This window comes from Tachyglossus aculeatus, chromosome 24 (genome assembly GCF_015852505.1).
Source record: "Tachyglossus aculeatus isolate mTacAcu1 chromosome 24, mTacAcu1.pri, whole genome shotgun sequence".
Classification (NCBI taxonomy): domain Eukaryota; kingdom Metazoa; phylum Chordata; class Mammalia; order Monotremata; family Tachyglossidae; genus Tachyglossus; species Tachyglossus aculeatus.
Genome location: NC_052089.1, coordinates 11,535,047 through 11,553,204, shown reverse-complemented (window position 1 = coordinate 11,553,204; position 18,158 = coordinate 11,535,047). Strand labels below are relative to the sequence as shown.

At 44.6% G+C, this 18,158-nt stretch overlaps 2 protein-coding genes across 2 annotated transcripts in view; both read left to right on the top strand.

The window, feature by feature from the left end:
• LOC119945243 (mitotic spindle assembly checkpoint protein MAD1-like) overlaps positions 1–5,542 on the top strand; it is a 40,382-nt gene extending 34,840 nt beyond the window's left edge. The window contains exons 10-12 of the mRNA XM_038766337.1: positions 411–474; positions 2,369–2,431; positions 4,531–5,542. Coding sequence (XP_038622265.1) covers positions 411–474; positions 2,369–2,431; positions 4,531–4,722 — 319 coding nt within the window. The 3' untranslated portion in view covers positions 4,723–5,542. The remainder of the gene's footprint in view (positions 1–410; positions 475–2,368; positions 2,432–4,530) is intronic.
• Positions 5,543–5,687: 145 nt separating this feature from the next.
• The window catches only part of TBC1D23 (TBC1 domain family member 23), a 48,220-nt gene continuing 35,749 nt past the window's right edge, over positions 5,688–18,158 (top strand). Inside the window, exons 1-3 of the mRNA XM_038766154.1 lie at positions 5,688–5,741; positions 6,096–6,174; positions 8,054–8,417. Of these exons, the coding sequence (XP_038622082.1) occupies positions 5,688–5,741; positions 6,096–6,174; positions 8,054–8,417 (497 nt within the window). The remainder of the gene's footprint in view (positions 5,742–6,095; positions 6,175–8,053; positions 8,418–18,158) is intronic.

Sequence of the window (18,158 nt, the reverse complement as noted above, 5' to 3'; positions counted from 1 at the left end):
ATGAATAAATAGAATCATAGCTATGTGAAATAGAATTATGGCTGTGTGAAATAGAATTATAACTATCTTCTTGTAGGGTGTGTAATATTTTGTAGAGGGAGGGTTCAGAGTAGTCCCAGATTATATGATTCTTAGGTTTTGATGGACCCATTAAAACCTTTGCAAATAATGTTCTCCAAACACCAAAGTAATAATAATAATGATTACTCTCCTAGCTCCTTGACAACCTGTGTTGGTTTCGATAAGAAAATTACAGTACATCATTAAGCATTTTTGTAGGTATATCTCTAGTAATGTTTAAATAGTTAATTAGCCTGCAGAGCTAAGAAATTTTATAGACAAGTCCCAAAGATATGCTTGTAAAATCCACCCGAACGATGTGTGAGAGAGTTATTTTCTTTCCCCCTTAGGTTGGAAAGAGAAATTTGCCAACAGCAGATTGAGAAGGCCGAAATCCAGTTACAGCAAGCACAAGTAAGTTCATTTGGGTGCATATCGATGAGTTTCAAGTGCTTAGTACAGTGCTCTGCACACAGTAAGCACTCAATAAATACAGTTGACTGATTTTCAGTTTGAGTTGGCTTGGGCCGCGGCTGGGGAGGAGCAGATTTATAAAGAGCTAATAGGTCAGATTCAATTTTAAGTCATTTCAGCTCTTCTTGGAAATCTCTTCACCCTTTCCAGCCTTGTCGGAAGCTCTCAAGTCTCATCCAAACACAGGGATGAGTAAACTGAGAATCCAGCTCAAAAAACTGTAGAACATTTCCCCGATCCCCTAAGGAGACCATTTCCTCCTTTGCTTCCATAGCGTACACAGTAGGCATGTAATGTGCATTTTCATTCTTGAACAATCCCACATTAAGGGAAACTGGCATTCCTCTAGACCGTAAGCTCCTTGTGAGTAGGGATCACGTCTACCAACTTGGTTGTATTGTCCTTTCCCAAGGGCCGAGTACGGTGCTCCGCACACAGTGGGTGCTCAAGGAATGATGCTAATGGATTGATTTTTTAGCCCTCAAAGAGCTACCACGTCTGTTGTGCACAATCAATCAATCAGTTGTATTTATTGAGCACTTACTGTGTGCAGAGCACTGTACTAAGCGCTTGGGAAGTACAAGTTGGCAACATATAGAGACAGTCCCTACCCAACAGTGGGCTCACAGTCTAAAAGTCTAAAGGAACAGTCTAAAGGAACTCCAGTTCCTTTCAACACCACCTCACTTTTTGTCCAGAAGAACCTTCCCAAATTCTGTCATCTCGCTCCTTTTTATGGTATATTTATTCATTCAATCGTATTTATTGAGCGCTTACTGTGTGCAGAGCACCATACTAAGTGCTTGGAAAGTACAAGTCAGCAACATATAGAGACAGCCCCTACCCAACAACGGGCTCACAGTCTTGCTTACTATATCCTAGACACGTTACTAAGTGCTGGAATAGATACAAGATTGGACAGACCATGTCCCATATGGGGTTCACAGTCTTACTCCCCGTTTTACAGATGAGGTAACTGAGGCTTGGAGAAGGGAAATGGCTTGTCCAAGGTCACGCACTCTATCCAAAATGCAAAATTATTTGGATTTGGGCCCTCTTGCAGCCCAAGCCACCCTCTCGAGCAGATCACGGTCAGCACGGGCCTGGGAATCAGAAGGATTTGGACCTGGAAGCTCCACCGCTTGTCTGTTGTGTGACCTTGGGCAAGTCACTTCACTTCTCTGTGCCTCAGTTCCCTCGTCTGTAAAATGGGGTTGAAGAATGCGAGCCCCAAGCGAATGCGAGCGGGGATTTGAAATCTAGATTTGTATCTACCCCAGTGCTTAATACATTGCCTGGTTCTGAGTAAGCACTAACAAATACCATTAAAAACCAAAATCTTAATGGTCCCTATGCTTTCCTTCAAATCATTCCACTTGGATGTGCTTGTCTTGGGCTTCTGAAGGCACTTTTTGGTCCTAATGCCTCTAAAGTCAAAGTGAATTTTCATTTACAAGTGAGGAAACCTTTCCAAATAACACTGTTTGGTCCCAATTAGTGTCCTTAGTAACGACCCAACTTCAGTATCACTGGGGATCCAGGGCCTCATTGTGAGAAATACAGTCATGGAAAAATAAATCCTCTTAGGGGACAGCTAGCTCCAAATTGCTATCTATTACAAAATGCAAAAACAGGGTGGGCAGTTCCCCTGGACTCTGAACTTCTTTCCTCGGCAACTGCTTTTCATAAAAGACCAGGCCCTATTCTAATCAAGGAGGAGTACTTAAAGTGATGTCTGATTTTACCAAATGTCAGAAAGTAGTGGTTTCTAAACTTCAGGTTGGCGATATTTAGAATCTTGGTCGGTCTACAGAACTTTTGTTTTTCTTTTTAGGAAGAGGTGGATGATCTTAAACGTAAAGTAGAAGAAGTTCAAAGCCAAGTAAAGACAGTACAGGTTTGTCAAGATTGTCGTGTACTCTGTTTCTTTTTCCATTTTGGTGAAGTAGAGGAGCACAGCTCTGATTCGTGCTTATTTCAAGAACAACTAATGACAGAGCAGGCTTTTAAACCCATTCGTGCCTGCCGCCAGGTAAGCAGGATACTTAATCAAAAAAGCTAAGGTTTTTGTTTTGTCTTTTTTGTCCCAATCAGATTTTTCAGGTTGATAATTTTAAAAGTGCAGGGTGATGAAACTGCTATTTGTGTGCACAGTATATATAGGTCATCACTCAGAACTGAGCTCTACATTAGTTCAGTGGTGGGCAAAGGCTGGATACTGGAATTGACGTAGGTCTCCATTAAGTTTCCCTTGCTGGACTCCAGCTCCCGCGAAGTTTAGCTGAATCCTTTTCAAGCCCATCGTGGAATTCTTTCCGCTGAGCGGTATGAGAAGGCCTATATGAGCCCATTTGAGAAGAAGGACATCAACACTGCTGAACCCCAGTTTGCTCTCCTAGTTGATTCCATGGAAATAGGGTGTTAGGCTAAAGCACTGAAACAAGGTATATTTTCCCCTAGGAAATGATATAAAATGCATTACTCTGTACAGCCCGGCTCCAAAAAAATTGACTAAGATGAGATAATTATATTGAAAAGCACAACAAATATGTTACTTGAGCAAATAGAAATGCAAGCATGTACCATTAAATTAATTAATAATGGCATTTGTTAAGCACTTACTATGTGCAAGGCGCTGTTCTAAGCGCTGGGGAGGATACAAGGTGATCAGGTTGTCCCCGTGGGGCTCACCGTCTTAATCCCCATTTTACAGATGAGGGAACTGAGGCACAGAGAAGCGAAGTGACTTGCCCAAAGTCACACAGCTGACAAGTGGCGGAGTCGGGATTAGAACCCATGGCCTCTGACTCCCAAGCCCGGGCTCTTTCCACAGAGCCATGCTGCTTCCCCATTAAAGTAGTATTTTGAAATTTGATGTTTTTCGTGCGTACCTACTATAAGTAAATACTGTACTTAGTTATCTAGTCTGCAGAAAAGCACACTGTTAATATGTCTGCATTATCTAGGCTAATTAGACATAATCATTTAATGCTAAATTCTAGTGGATTTAATCCCTCTATCAAGTACTTCCCAGAGGGTGGTAGGGACTGTCTCTATATGTTTCCAACTTGTACTTCCCAAGCGCTTAGTACAGTGCTCTGCACACAGTAAGTGCTCAATAAATACGGTTGATTGATTGATTGATTGACGGGAGAGGCTTAAGCCAGAGGAAACTTTGCAATGAAAGGGCTGTAATTCCTGTTAGAATTCAGGAGCACTCTCTCCCCACTTCCTATTTCACTCATCTCCCACAACAATCCAGCTGCGCTTGATTCCTCTAATAATATAATAATAAGCAGCGAGGCTAGGAGAAGCAGCGTGGCTCAGTGGAAAGAGCCCGGGCTTTGGAGTCAGAGGTCGTGGGTTCGAATCCCGCTCCGCCAATTGTCAGCTGTGTGACTTTGGGCAAGTCACTTCACTTCTCTGTGCCCCAGTTCCCTCATCTGTAAAATGGGATTAAGATTGTGAGTCCCCCGTGGGACAACCTGATAACCTTGTTACCTCCCCAGCGCTTAGAACAGTGCTTTGCACACAGTAAGTGCTTAATAAATGCTATCATTATTATTATTATTACAAGTTGGCAACATATAGAGATGGTCCCTACCCAACAGCGGGCTCACAGCCTGCTCCTCCAGGAAGCCTTCCCTAACTGATCTCTCATCTCCCCCGCCTTATTTTCCTTCCCTAGGGGAGCCCTGCTCTCCCTACTCCCCACGCCACTAATGTACATATCCTTACTGTCTCTTGCTTACCCTACCCGTAATTCATTTTAGTCGGTGAGCCCCTTGAGGTCAGGGATTTTGTCTGTTAATTCTGGGGCACTCTCCCTAGTGTGTGCCCTGAACACAGTAAGAGCTCAAGAAATGAGCACTTCAGCAGGGGTGGCTCCAGATGTTTTGATCAGATTCTTGCATCTCAGAAGACAGGGTAAGCCAAACTTTAATCCATCCTTCTCTGTTACCTGCCTTAATGCCGCGGTGTGTTTTTCTTCCCTAGGTATGCTTGAATAATACGAAAGCTCAAATAAGCCATTTGTTGGCCCTAAAGGAGAGGGCAGAAGCTTCTCTGTCAGCCGATAATGAACAAGAGGTCGATGAAGACCGTCTACAGAGAAGACTAAAGCGCATTTTACATCGGAAAGAAGTCTTTTTAGCAAGGGAAAGAATAATACAAAAACTAGAGAAGTGAAGGTTTTTTCCCCCCTGCAGGACTTCAGAATATCAGTGGTTTTGAAACCATTTCAAGAATACCTCAAGTGATTCAAGGAAAGCAGAGACAGCTGAAAGATACGCTCACGTCTGGTGGATCCAGGGTTTGGATATCCTTTTTCGAAACCATGTAGAAATGGAAAGAACTAGGAGAAGATATTCTTTTCTGCTAGAATATGAGTTTTAACTTCCATGTTCTAGCTAGAAGGCGCCGGCGGCGTTCTTAGAACAACACAAGCCTATTTGAGTTCCGTGCAGCGCAGTGTCAGAAGAAACAGTCGTGACACGCGCTTGATGTTGAACATCAACATCAGTTGTGCGACACACATTTTCCCCTGCAAGGGATTCTACAAGAACACAGCTCCTGTGTTATGAGAGAAGTGGTATTTAATGAGGGTCTACTGAATGCAGCTCACTTTTTGAAGCGCTCTGGCAAGCACAATGGAGGCAAAACGTGTTCCTTGCCCATAAGGAGCTAAAAGGGGAAGGTGAGATCAAAAGAATATAAATAGCAGGAGCAGGTGGGAGAGTAGAGGTCAGATCTGCTAGGATGAAATATCCAAATTAAGTATTGGGTGTACAGTTACATTGTAATGAAGGGTCCAGTCTCACCCTTCATCCCACCTCCTCAGCTCTAGAACTTCAGATTTTTGTTTGTATTTATTCCTCGTATTTAATGACTTGTAATGTGACAGTCAGTGCTTCCCGCCTCAGAAGAGGTATTCTGAATAAACGTTTTAATATTCTGCAGAGTATAAGGGGCTGCTGCCTCTGTCACTTTAACCGTTCTACCGTTCACGATTAGCATTTTTGTTGTAGAAAATTATCTTCAAACCCCTGTCCATTGAAGGAATTTGGGGAATAGAGCTTTTTTGGCTTCATTTTTGGTCCATGCTTAGAGTTTGTATCACTTCATTTTGCATGCCTTTAATATAAATTTGCGGCATGCCTAAAGCAGCTGTGCAGAACGCTATAGGCCGTAAAGAAATTAGCCTTTTGGTAAAAATATATTAGTAATCATGAGTGGCCCAGCACTATTTTATGACTTCCTTTATTTAGCATTAATTATATCCTAGCAAACTGTGGGGCATTCTGCACCGCGAGAAAGGGATTGTGTGGACCGGACTGTACAAGTCTCTCCTCAAGTCATTTTTCACGCATCAAAGATTAGGTGTTTGGGTGATTTGGCATGGAGGATGGCACCATCCGTAGTGCCATCTTCACTTAGGAAGGACAACTAATAGTAACTTAATGGAGAAATGAAGTTGCTCGCTCTTCTCGGCAAGCTGCTTTATCATTTTTAAATGAATGGAAAACAGATGTGAAAGTCTCAGCCAACCGTTCGCTTGCCAGATATGGGAGAGGATAGAATTGGCTGTGCTCATCACTAAACTAATTTTGGGGCTGACCATGTATGAAAATGTAGGTCTCGGTAGGTTTTCTTAGAAGAAATTTTTCGGGGGGGTAATAAACAAATTTTATTTTCAAAAAGCAGGACGAATATCTAGAAAGGCTTAGATTCTTGGACTCATCCAAGGACATTTTGAATAGACTAGACGAGTCGGGCCTAATGTATTACAGAGTGTATACCTCCGAATGAGTTACTCAGCTGCCCATTTTTCATACTTGTTGAAGCAAAAGCTATCAGTGTAAGCCTAAATACTTGCTGCTTTACTCTTTTAACTCCCGGTTTGGTTTGACATCATTTCAGGTGCGCCCAGTGATCCTGGGTATCGACATTTAAAAAAAAAATTGCTGAGCATATGTGGCCTGGCTACTGGATGCTGCATGCTGGGTCTTTTTCATAAGCGCTTAGTACAGTGCTCTGCACATAGTAAGCGCTCAATAAATACGATTGAATGAATGAATTTGGAAGAAGCCCCCTGAAGCCATGTGGAGAGTTCACCCCTACTCCCCCGTGGACTTTTGACTGGGGGCAAAGTATGAGAAGGGGCCTAGAATTTGCTCTTTATACTGTCGATGTTCTTCTGATTGAAAAATAATTCCCAATCTAGATCATCTTCCATTTGAAGGTGTTAATGCTCCCAAGTTCCTTTGCACCTTCCCAAGCACTTAGTGCAGTGCTCTGCACTGCACTAAGTGCTCAATCAACCCGATTGAATTTGTACCTATCTATTCTATTTATTTTATTTTGTTAGTATGTTTGGTTTTGTTCTTTGTCTCCCCCTTCTAGACTGTGAGCCCACTGTTGCGTAGGGACCGTCTCTATATGTTGCCAACTTGGACTTCCCAAACGCTTAGTACAGTGCTCTGCACACAGTAAGCACTCAATAAATATGATTGATTGATTGATCTTTTAGACTGTGAACCCACTGTTGGGTAGGGACTGTCTCTATATGTTGCCAACTTGTACTTCCCAAGCGCTTAGTACAGTGCTCTGCACACAGTAAGCGCTCAATAAATACGATTGATTGATCTTTTGGACTGTGAACCCATTGTTGGGTAGGGACTGTCTCTATACGTTGCCAACTTTTACGTCCCGAGCGCTTAGTACAGTGCTCTGCACACAGTAAGCGCTCAATAAATACGATTGATTGATTATCAATGTATTGTATATATGTATATATGTTTGTACATATTTATTACTCTATTTATTTATTTATTTTACTTGTATATATCTATTCTATTTATTTTGTTTTGTTAGTATGTTTGGTTTTGTTCTCTGTCTCCCCCTTTTAGACTGTGAGCCCACCGTTGGGTAGGGACCGTCTCTATATGTTGCCAATTTGTACTTCCCAAGCGCTTAGTACAGTGCTCTGCACACAGTAAGCGCTCAATAAATACGATTGATGATGATGATGATATTTATTACTCTATTTATTTATTTATTTTACTTGTATATATCTATTCTATTTATTTTGTTTTGTTAGTATGTTTGGTTTTGTTCTCTGTCTCCCCCTTTTAGACTGTGAGCCCACTGTTGGGTAGGGACCGTCTCTATATGTTGCCAATTTGTACTTCCCAAGCGCTTAGTACAGTGCTCTGCACACAGTAAGCGCTCAATAAATACGATTGATGATGATGATGATATTTATTACTCTATTTATTTATTTATTTTACTTGTATATATCTATTCTATTTGTTTTGTTAGTATGTTTGGTTTTGTTCTCTGTCTCCCCCTTTTAGACTGTGAGCCCACTGTTGGGTAGGGACCGTCTCTATATGTTGCCAATTTGTACTTCCCAAGCGCTTAGTACAGTGCTCTGCACACAGTAAGCGCTCAATAAATACGATTGATGATGAATGAGTGAATGAATGAATGAGTCGTTGGCCCCGCCCCCCTTCGCCAGCTGGGCCGGACGCGAGGCGCCCGCCGCGTTGCTCGCTGGGAAGTGTAGTTTGGCGGGCCGCCGCGGTGCCCGCTGGGAAATGTAGTCGGGCGGGCGGTGGGGGTGGCGACGCCGCGCGCGCGCGCTGCCCGCTGGGAAATGTAGTCGGGCGTCGTGACGTCACGCGCTCTTTTTACGACGTCGCGGGCGCGCTTTCCGGCCCCGTGACGTGGACGGCCCCAGCGATGGCTGAGGGGGAAGGAGCGGCGCCATCGTCGTCGTCGCCGCTGTCGTTGTCGTCGTCCTCCTCCTCAGCGCCGCCGCCGCCATCGCTGCTGTCGTCGTTGTCGCCGCCGCCGGCGGAGGGTCCGAGCGGCGACAGCTGGTGAGTGTGAGGGGGAGCGGCCCGAGCCTCCCTCGGCCCCCCGGGAAAGCCACCATTCATCAGCCTCATCGTCAGCATCATCATCGTCGTCATGGCATTGATTATTCATTCATTCATTCAATCGTATTTATCGGGCGCCTACTGTGTGCAGAGCACTGGACTAAGCGCTGGGGAAGGACGAGTTGGCAACATTTATTAAGCGCTTACTACGTGCCAAGCACTGCTTTAAGCACGAGGGGATCAGCTGGGCTCACAGGCTTCGTCCCCACTTTACAGATGAGGGAACTGAGGCCCAGAGACTAATAATAATAACGATGAGGGTATTGGTTGAGTGCTTACTATGTGGTAAGCGCTGGGGAGGTGACAAGGTGATCAGGTGGTCCCGCGGGGGGCTCACAGTCTTCATCCCCATTTTACAGATGAGGCAACTGAGGCCCAGAGACTAATAATAGTAACAGTGAGGGTATTGGTTAAGCGCTTACTATGTGCTAAGCGCCGGGGAGGTGACAAGGTGATCAGGTGGTCCCACGGGGGGCTCTCAGGCTTCATCCCCATTTTACAGATGAGGGAACTGAGGCCCAGAGACTAATAATAATAACGATGAGGGTATTGGTTAAGTGCTTACTGGTGTGCTAAGCACTGGGGAGGTTACAAGGTGATCAGGTTGTCCCACAGGGGGTTCGCAGTCTTCATCCCCATTTTACAGATGAGGGAACTGAGGCCCAGAGAAGAAGAATAGTAACGATGATGGTATTTGTTAAGCGCTTACTGTGTGCTAAGCACTGGGGAGGTTACAAGGTGATCAGGTTGGCCCATGGGGGGCTCACAGGCTTCGTCCCCATTTTACAGATGAGGGAACTGAGACCCAGAGACTAATAATAACAACGATGAGGGTATTGGTTAAGCGCTTACTATGTGCTAAGCGCTGGGGAGGTGACAAGGTGATCAAGTGGTCCCACTGGGGGCTCACAGTCTTCATCCCCATTTTACAGATGAGAGAACTGAGGCCCAGAGGCTAGGGTATTGGTTAAGCGTTTACTATGTGCTAAGCGCTGGGGAGGTGACAAGGGGATCAGGTGGTCCCGCGGGGGGCTCACAGGCTTCATCCCCATTTTACAGATGAGGGAACTGAGGCCCAGAGACTAATAATAATAACAATGAGGGTATTGGTTAAGTGCTTACTATGTGCTAAGCGCTGGGGAGGTGACAAGGTGATCAGGTGGTCCCGCGGGGGGCTCACAGGCTTCATCCCCATTTTACAGATGAGGGAACTGAGGCCCAGAGACTAATAATAATGACAATGAGGGTATTGGTTAAGTGCTTACTATGTGCTAAGCGCTGGGGAGGTTACAAGGTGATCAGGTGGCCCCGCGGGGGGCTCACAGTCTTCATCCCCATTTTACAGATGAGGGAACTGAGGCCTAGAGAATAATAATAATAACGATGGTGGTATTTAAGTGCTTACTACGTGCCAAGCGCTGGGGAGGTTACAAGGTGATCAGGTTGTCCCACGGGGGGCTCACAGTCTTCATCCCCATTTTACAGATGAGGGAACTGAGGCCCAGAGAATAATAATAATAACGATGATGGTATTTAAGTGCTTACTACGTGCCAAGCGTTGGGGAGGTTACAAGGTGATCAGGTTGTCCCACGGGGGGCTCACAGGCTTCATCCCTATTTTACAGATGAGAGAACTGAGGCCTAGAGAATAATAATAATGATGATGGTATTGGTTAAGCGCTTACTATGTGCTAAGCGCTGGGGAGGTTACGAGGTGAGCAGGTGGTCCCGCGGGGGGCTCACAGTCTTCATCCCCATTTTACAGATGAGGGAACTGAGGCCCAGAGAAGAAGAAGAATAATGATGATGGTATTTGTTAAGTGCTTACTGTGTGCTAAGCACTGGGGAGGTTACAAGGTGATCAGGTTGTCCCACAGGGGGTTCGCAGTCTTCATCCCCATTTTACGGATGAGGGAACTGAAGGCCCAGAGAATAATAATAATAACGGTGAGGGTATTGGTTAAGCGCTTACTATATGCCAAGCACTGTTCTAAGCACTGGGGAGGTTACAAGGTGATCAGGTTGTCCCACGGGGCCACAGGCTTCATCCTCGTTTTACAGATGAGGGAACTGAGTCCCCGAGAATAATAAAAATAACGGTGATGGTATTTGTTAAGCGCTTACCATGTGCCAAGCACTGTTGTAAGCGTTGGAGAGGTTCCAAGGTGATCAGGTTGTCCCACGGGGGGCTTACAGGCTTCATCCCCATTTTACAGAGAGGGAACTGAGGCCCAGAGAATTATAATAATGATAATAACGATGATGGTATTTGTTAAGTGCTTACTATGTGCCAAGCACTGTTCTAAGCGCTGGGGAGGTTACAAGGTGATCAGGTTGTCCCACAGGGGGCTCACAGACTTCCCCCCCATTTTACAGATGAGGTCACTGAGGCCCAGAGAAGTGAAGTGACTTGCCCAGAGTCACCCAGCTGACAAGTGGCGGAGCCGGGATTTGAACCCATGACCTCCGACTCCATAGCCCGGGCTCTTTCCACTGAGCCGCGCTGCTTCTCTGAGAATGTGTGTGCATTCAGCTATAGGCTGTAGATAAGGGGTTCTGACCCACAGGTGTCCAGGAGCTTTGGGGACACCTTTTCAGCGTGAGGATTTTAAGATATTCACCCAGTTGTCTTATGTAGGGGCTGATACTCTTCCTGTGCCTTCCGCACGCGTGCTCGCGAACCATTTGTTCCGACTCTCTGCGCAATTATAGCTTTAATTCTATTTGTTCTGAAGATTTTGACCCCTGTCTACATGTTTTATTTTGTTGTCTGTCTCCCCCTTCTAGAGTGGGAGCCCGTTGTTGGGTAGGGACCGCCTCTATACGTTGCCGACTTGCACTTCCCAAGCGCTTAGTCCAGTGATCTGCACACAGTAAGCGCTCAATAAATACGACTGAACGAATGAATGCGTCTTGCACGCTGTTTTCAGATGAGCATTATCAGAACGGCTTCCGATCGTGCCATCACATGCTGTCCAACCTGCATCCTGAAACTTTTAACGAAACAGTCAGTTGCAGCAGAACTGAGTATAATTGTCCGTTGCGGTTGATACGTTGCGACCCGTTCCGTTTTAAACCCCGGACAGCTATTTTGTAACGATTCAGTGTGGCGGATTCATTTTGATTTGTTTTCCAGTGTTTCACTTTGCAGGAAGTGAAAAATCTAAACGAGCTTTCAGAAAATTGTGAGAAATCTCCTGTGATTTAGAGAAGCTCCTATTAGGGCTAATGAGAGTTGAGTAGATTTACGGTCTTGAGAACAATAAGCCATCCCCCCAAAAAAATTGCTGAAGCATTTGGCAAATGCAGCACAGGGGATTTAATTCACATTTCAGAATCTTTGGATTATGTAGGAGGCAGGATTCAAAATGTCATTTGAAGAAACTCTAATTGTAATTATGACTGTGAACTTCTCAAGATATTTACTGTGAAAAGGGAGTGGCGGGAGGGGAACTCAAAGCAAATCTAGAAAACTGGGGGAAGAAATGACACCCGAAAACTTGGTGAAGTAATGACCATTCATAGGCAGAAAGGGTGAAAATTGTGTTCCACTGAAGGAAGTTAGGGTTCTGTTTGTTTTTCTCCTGGAGTGTAGCTGAAACATTGGCCTGGTGGGTCTCATTTTTAACAATCTATAATCACTGGAATAATTTTGTTAATAATAATGTTGGTATTTAAGCACTTACTATGTGCCAAAACACTGTTCTAAGCACTGGGGTAAATACAAGATAATCAGGTTGTCCCATGTGGGGCGCACAGTCTTAATCTCCATTTTACAGATGAGGTAACTGAGGCACAGAGAAGTGAAGTGACTTGCCCAAAGTCACACAGCTGACAAGTGGCGGAGCCAGGATTAGAACCCATGACCTCCAACTCCCAAGCCTGGGCTCTTTCCACTAAGCCACGCTGCTTCTCGTAAATGTAACAGCTTCCTGCCCACCATGTAATTTAATTCAAGGGAATCTTATCTTACCAGAGTATTTTGGAGTTTTACATTTGTAGACCCAGACTATCAAAATGATATCTTGAGTCTGATGTACAACTTTCTGCATAATAGCCATTCACCTATTAAGCTGATCATTTTAAAAAAAAGCTTTTGAGAGGTATAGAGAAATGTCCAGCTACTCCTTAAACACTGAATTGAATTGAAGCTTTCACTGCTAGAATCTTAAATAATGGTATTGTACTCTCCCAAGCACTTAGTATGTGCAGAGCACATAGTAAACGCTCAATAAATACCATTGATTGGTGTTTATGTCCTCAGAAATATAGTCCTGATTTTAAATGCCCAGGAGAATTGTTTTTCCACCCTATCCGAGCAATCCATCAGTGGTATTTATTGAATGCTTACAGTACGTGGAACACTAACCTAAGCGCTTGGAAGAGTGAAATACAACAGAGTTGGTAGACAAATTCCCTGGCCACGGGGATTTTACAATCCAGAGGATCTTCGTCTCTTCGAAAGTAATGTTGGAATGTGTTTATCAACCTCATTAACTGGGACATTAAGTTTTAGATTGAGACTTTGCTTTTGGGTGTGGATGAAACTCAGAGAGGGTTTGAATTTGACAAAGCTTTCTAATTCCAGTCCAATGGGTTACAGAATAGAAATGACTTATTTTGTGGCTAAACGTTTAAATCTGCTCTAGAGCAAGCTTTTTATCTTCCAATCCCAGACGTCTGACAATGTTTCCAGAGTGATTTATGAAGACCTGGGTGCCCATTTTATTCAGATATTTGCGTTTTATACTAAACCTAGTTGGCATGGCATAAATCCCTTTTCTGCTTGTCAGGTTACAAATGGACCCTAGTTTTGTATTTTAGTAAGGTAATAGTTCCTTGTAAATTAGCAGTAAGGTTTTACTTCTCTGATGTCTTTATATGAACACTCTCATTTCCATGAGTATGCGGTCCCCCCAACCCCCCTCAAAATCCTGGGGATGAAGGAAAGCATACTTCTGCTCCTGCTGGCCCCAGGAATAGGGGTCAGCATCTTAGGGCTGTTTTAGAAGAGGTAGGCAGGTATTTAGTGAGCATATGTTTTCAGAACACTGTACTCAGCTCTTGGGAGAGTACAGTACAATAGAGTTGGTAAAAACATTACCTGCCCACAGTGAGCTTACAGTCTAGAAGGGGAGATAGACATTAAATAAATTACGGATATGTATATAAGTGCCGTGGGGCTGAGGAAGGGGTGAATAAAAGGAACAAATCCTTCATTTGTAGCGGGAGTGTGTGGAGTTTATTTTGGGAGGAATGTGTGTTTGGTAGAGATGGTGGAAGGTAATGACAGTAGTGAGAACCAAGAGGCAAAGAAAGGGGCTGAGGGAGGTATCTCTTAGTACAGTGCTTTACATATCAGTAAGCACTAAATAAATGCTAATGAGTGAACAAATACAAGGAGCCAGTCCTTCATTTGTAGAGAGTATGTGGAGTTTATTCTGGGGGGAATATGTGTTTGGTAGAGATGGTGTAAGGTAATGGCAGCAGTGAGAACCAAAAAGGAAATAACGGGATCCTGAGGTCGATCTCAGAATATGCACAGAATTCAGCTGCATAAGGCTGCCAGGAAGTGAATTCAGGGGCCCATTTCTCTCTGTGGTAATCATCCCCAGATGAAAGGCAGAGCCGGACCCCACTGTCCCCAACAGTAGCGACCCTTCCCACTGCTTGGGGTCACTGGGGGGGTCTGTCTGGCTTCCTGACTACCCAGTGAAGTGGTCAACCTTGGGGGGTTGTTGCATTCCATGCCAGGCAGCAACTCCCACATCTTGTCACTTCCAGAACTGTGTATGAAAGTACTTCTGTCCACTGGGTGATTCAAATGCAAATAAGCTGTCCTTTGTCTTAAAGGAGGAGAGTAGGGTGCAATTTTCTGGCCTGGCACAGTTGAATGAAACCCATGTCATGTTGTGAGGGAATGATTGGAACCTTGTAGGGTGTGTTTGTGTGTATATGTGGGTGTGTTTTGTCTTCCTCTTCCCTTAAGTCTCCCAAACTACTTTGATCTATTATTTTCAAGTCTACAATGTGGTTCCTCATGGAACTTCTTGAATTTGAACGAAGTGAAGTCATTTCCTAGAACTTCCCTCGGCTTCACCGGCAGCCGTTTTATCCCTATCCCAGTTTTACTGATTGCATTCCAGAGCTTAGTCACTTTGCAACAGTCTGCAGTCAGTTTATCGCCATATTTTAGGATCACCTCATCCTGCACTGGATCGATCAACCATTTGAAGTAGGAACGTGGCAGCCCTTGACAGTTGATGTGCCAAACCCCTCCTGCCACCAGAAGTTTTTTGTGGTGTGCTAGCATCAGAGTTTCCAGCAGGCCACAGTCCAAAGGACCATCTATTGGCCAGTGTGGCATCAGGGGGGATGGGGAAGGGCGGTGGTGGCCCCCACTGAACAGATCAGGATGCTTGGAGGAACTCTGGGATTCGCCCATCCCAATAGAGGTGACCTTGGAGAGCTCATGGCTCCAGGGTAGTTGTAACCTTGACATCTCCCTCCCTCTCCCCCATCACCTCCCACCAAAAAAAAAAAAATCCCCTAAACCCTCCTGGGAATCCTGGAGGCGGGGCAGACAATTTGCACTGCCAGCACTCCACTGGCTCCCGTGTTTTTAGTAGTGAAAGCATTCGCTGCCGAAAGAAACCATGGCTGGGTGGTTTGTTGGCTTTGCAGATTTGACAGCCACGGGCAATCTCTCAAGTAGCATAGTGTGAAAAGTTACGTAGGTCAGAAACTGAAGAAGATTTTTAAATCTGTGATATTTACATAAACCTCTACCATATTAATGTAGCAAATACATCAACCTGCAGGTAGTTGTGGTCCATTTAAGGGCTGGGGGAAATGTTGACCTACAGGATCTTGGGGAAGTGGTTGGGATCTGGGAAGAGTCCTATCTGGACCCTTTATTGGCCACCCTGAAATGACCAGCACATTCTCCAGGTCCTTCTCTTCCCACTCCATCCCCTTTCCATCCTCCTTATTTGACAGGGCCCCTAGGCTGGTATATTTATCCCAGTTGGAATTTGTCCAGTTCTAAGATGTAGTTCTCAGATACTATTGATACATTTTTCAAGAAATTTTTTCCCACAGTGTCTCAAGTATTTTGGACTCTTGGGTTTGGAGAGAAAGCTTTCCTGGAGTTAAATATCTCCAAGTGATGGTAGACTTTTGGGGTGGATCTTTGTTTTTTGATTTAGCAAGTAGCTTAGTTAACTTCTCATTTCTTGTTCCCCATTATAGATGAGTGTGTTTTCTTTCTAAGTCAGTCAGCCTCTTCCCTGGGCTATATTGAGCAGTACTAATAGATTAAAAAAAGTCTTCTGAATTTTCTGAGTTAATTTAGCTCTTTGCCTTATTTAGGTCCCAATCACCAGGTCAGTTCATATTACTCCAATTCTCTTCCTTCTTAGAGCATATAGACTTGTAGGCATTTATTTTCCTGTTGCATAAGCATCTTTTGCATGCTGATGCTCCCTGGAAATATAGAATATCCTATAGAGACAAAATACAAATTGCTAAGTATGTTCTGAGAAAGATGCCCAGTCACAAGCAGAAAAGCAGAGTTGTTTAGGTTGCAAAATTGATGGGTCCTGGTATTACAAAGAACAGTGCTTTCCCTTTCTATGGAGTATAATATTTTATATTTTTCATTATCTTCCTCCAGTAACGTATATCACTGAAAATGGTAATAAGAGCTCTGGAACCTATCTTAATGGGAGAGACGGTCTCCAGAATAAAAGTATTAGGGATGAGTTTATCCATTCAAACTGAAAAGAGAACCAGAACAAATTTCTGCCTTGTGGGGTTATAAGACCAAGTGATTGCTCTTGAAAATTCAGTTACATTCTCTCCAGCTCTAAGCACAGTGATCTACACAAGTAAGGACTCAGTGTGTTCTAGTCTTTGATTAGTTTGCTGCCTCTGCTTTCTTTCACAGTTTTAGTCAGTGCCAGAGCAATAATTCAGTGAATGAATGCAGGGATTGTGTTTTTAATGTCTGGGCATCAGTGCAAGGACAGTAAGTTAACCGTCAATTAAAGGATATAGAGTTTCAGAGAGCCTGTACTCACCTCAGTGAATTTAGTATCCATTGAGGCTGAGTTCCAACTAGCTGGATTTAGAAGAGGGGAGGGGGTGGAGGGGGTGACCCAGTAATCCACGCTAAGATAGTGACTGCTAAACAAATCATTTGCTTTAAAGCTTCAGCTGTTCTTTTGCAGGGATTGGAAAAAGCCTTATCCCTCCTAGCCCCAAATCAGATATAATGTTTCATGCTTAATCAGTCATTGCAGTAGTAGTCTGCTCCCTTCCCCAGTGGCTTATAGATCTCCAGTACGGAAATTATTTTATTTTCTTCTCAAAAACCGGTGGGGAATTTCTGCGATGGAGACAGTTATGAAAGTAAATGTTTAATTGAATATTGTTCTTCTGGGTGACTGTCTGAAGGGATTTTTCTGAATGTATTGAACTCTAGTAAGCATGTCTTTCAAATACTTGTTGGAATCAACAAAAGGGCTAGTTTTTGCAGGGGCTTTTTTGTTTGCAATTTTGTGACAAAGTGGAAAGTTCAGTGAATTATTCGTAAAAAGTGATGTATTTGGAAAGGAGCAAGAGAAGTCATTCCAAGGAGCTCTGTGTTTTTCTAGCATGCTCTGGACACCTTGAATTCGAGCTTGATAATTGAAGTGCATTTGAGCTGTAAGAGTAAGATCGTGAGCCTAATGCTGTAAGAGAAAATCGATTGAGTCGCTGAAGTAGTTGCACCCGTGAAGAAAGATTATACCTTCAGTAGCCGTCCTAGACCAAATGAAGAATGGATTTGTTGAACTTCGCTCTGCTTGGAGCCAGACCTCGAGTCTAGTAGGTTTCAAGCCCTTGGGGCCGGGCTGGGTAAGCACCCGCCCAAACTCCAGAGGCTCACCACAGCCCTCTTGCTCCCGATGCTCAAGTCCCACTGGCACTGGGCAGTCAGGGTAGGAGAGGAAAGGACACGAGGTGCACAGTTCCCTAAAATGAAAGGAGTGGAGAGCACTGAAATCGGTGCCTTCTTGACACTAAGACAAAGTGCATACCCATTTTTGTGAATTAATACCCGATTCTGATTTTCTGACATGATTATCTGTGTCACAACACTAGCCTTCTCTAAGCCACTAACTCGTATACGGGAGGTTGCTATAATACGGTAGTTGGTGGGGCGACAGCCAGCCCGGCCATCAGGTCGACTCCCTATTTACACCCACCTCCCTCCCACCCCTTAGTGCCACTTCTGGAGTCTCCTCTTGGCTTCGTGGACGGGTCAGCCCCCTTTCTCCTCGTAACCCACTGGCTGGGACCACCATGGAGATTGGGCCAGCTGGGGTTAAGGGGTGGCCGGAGAGGCCAGTAGCCACTAGGACCAGGTTGGGGCTAGGCTGCCTCCCCTCCTCCCCGTCTGGACCCTGCTTGGTTCCCACGGCTTTTGCGGTCCCGGGGTGGGAGGGTGTCTGTGAATGGGGAAAGGGCCAACCTGCCCAGGGAAGAGGTACGTTTCCAAAAAAAAAAAATTCCTAAAGCAGCGCCCCAGATTAGGGAGGAAAAGTGGTGGGCCTTTATATGTCTTTATGTATCAGCCCTGCCACAGGCAGATTTTGAGGAGCCCAGACATTTGCGCTAAGACCCCAAAATCTGGCC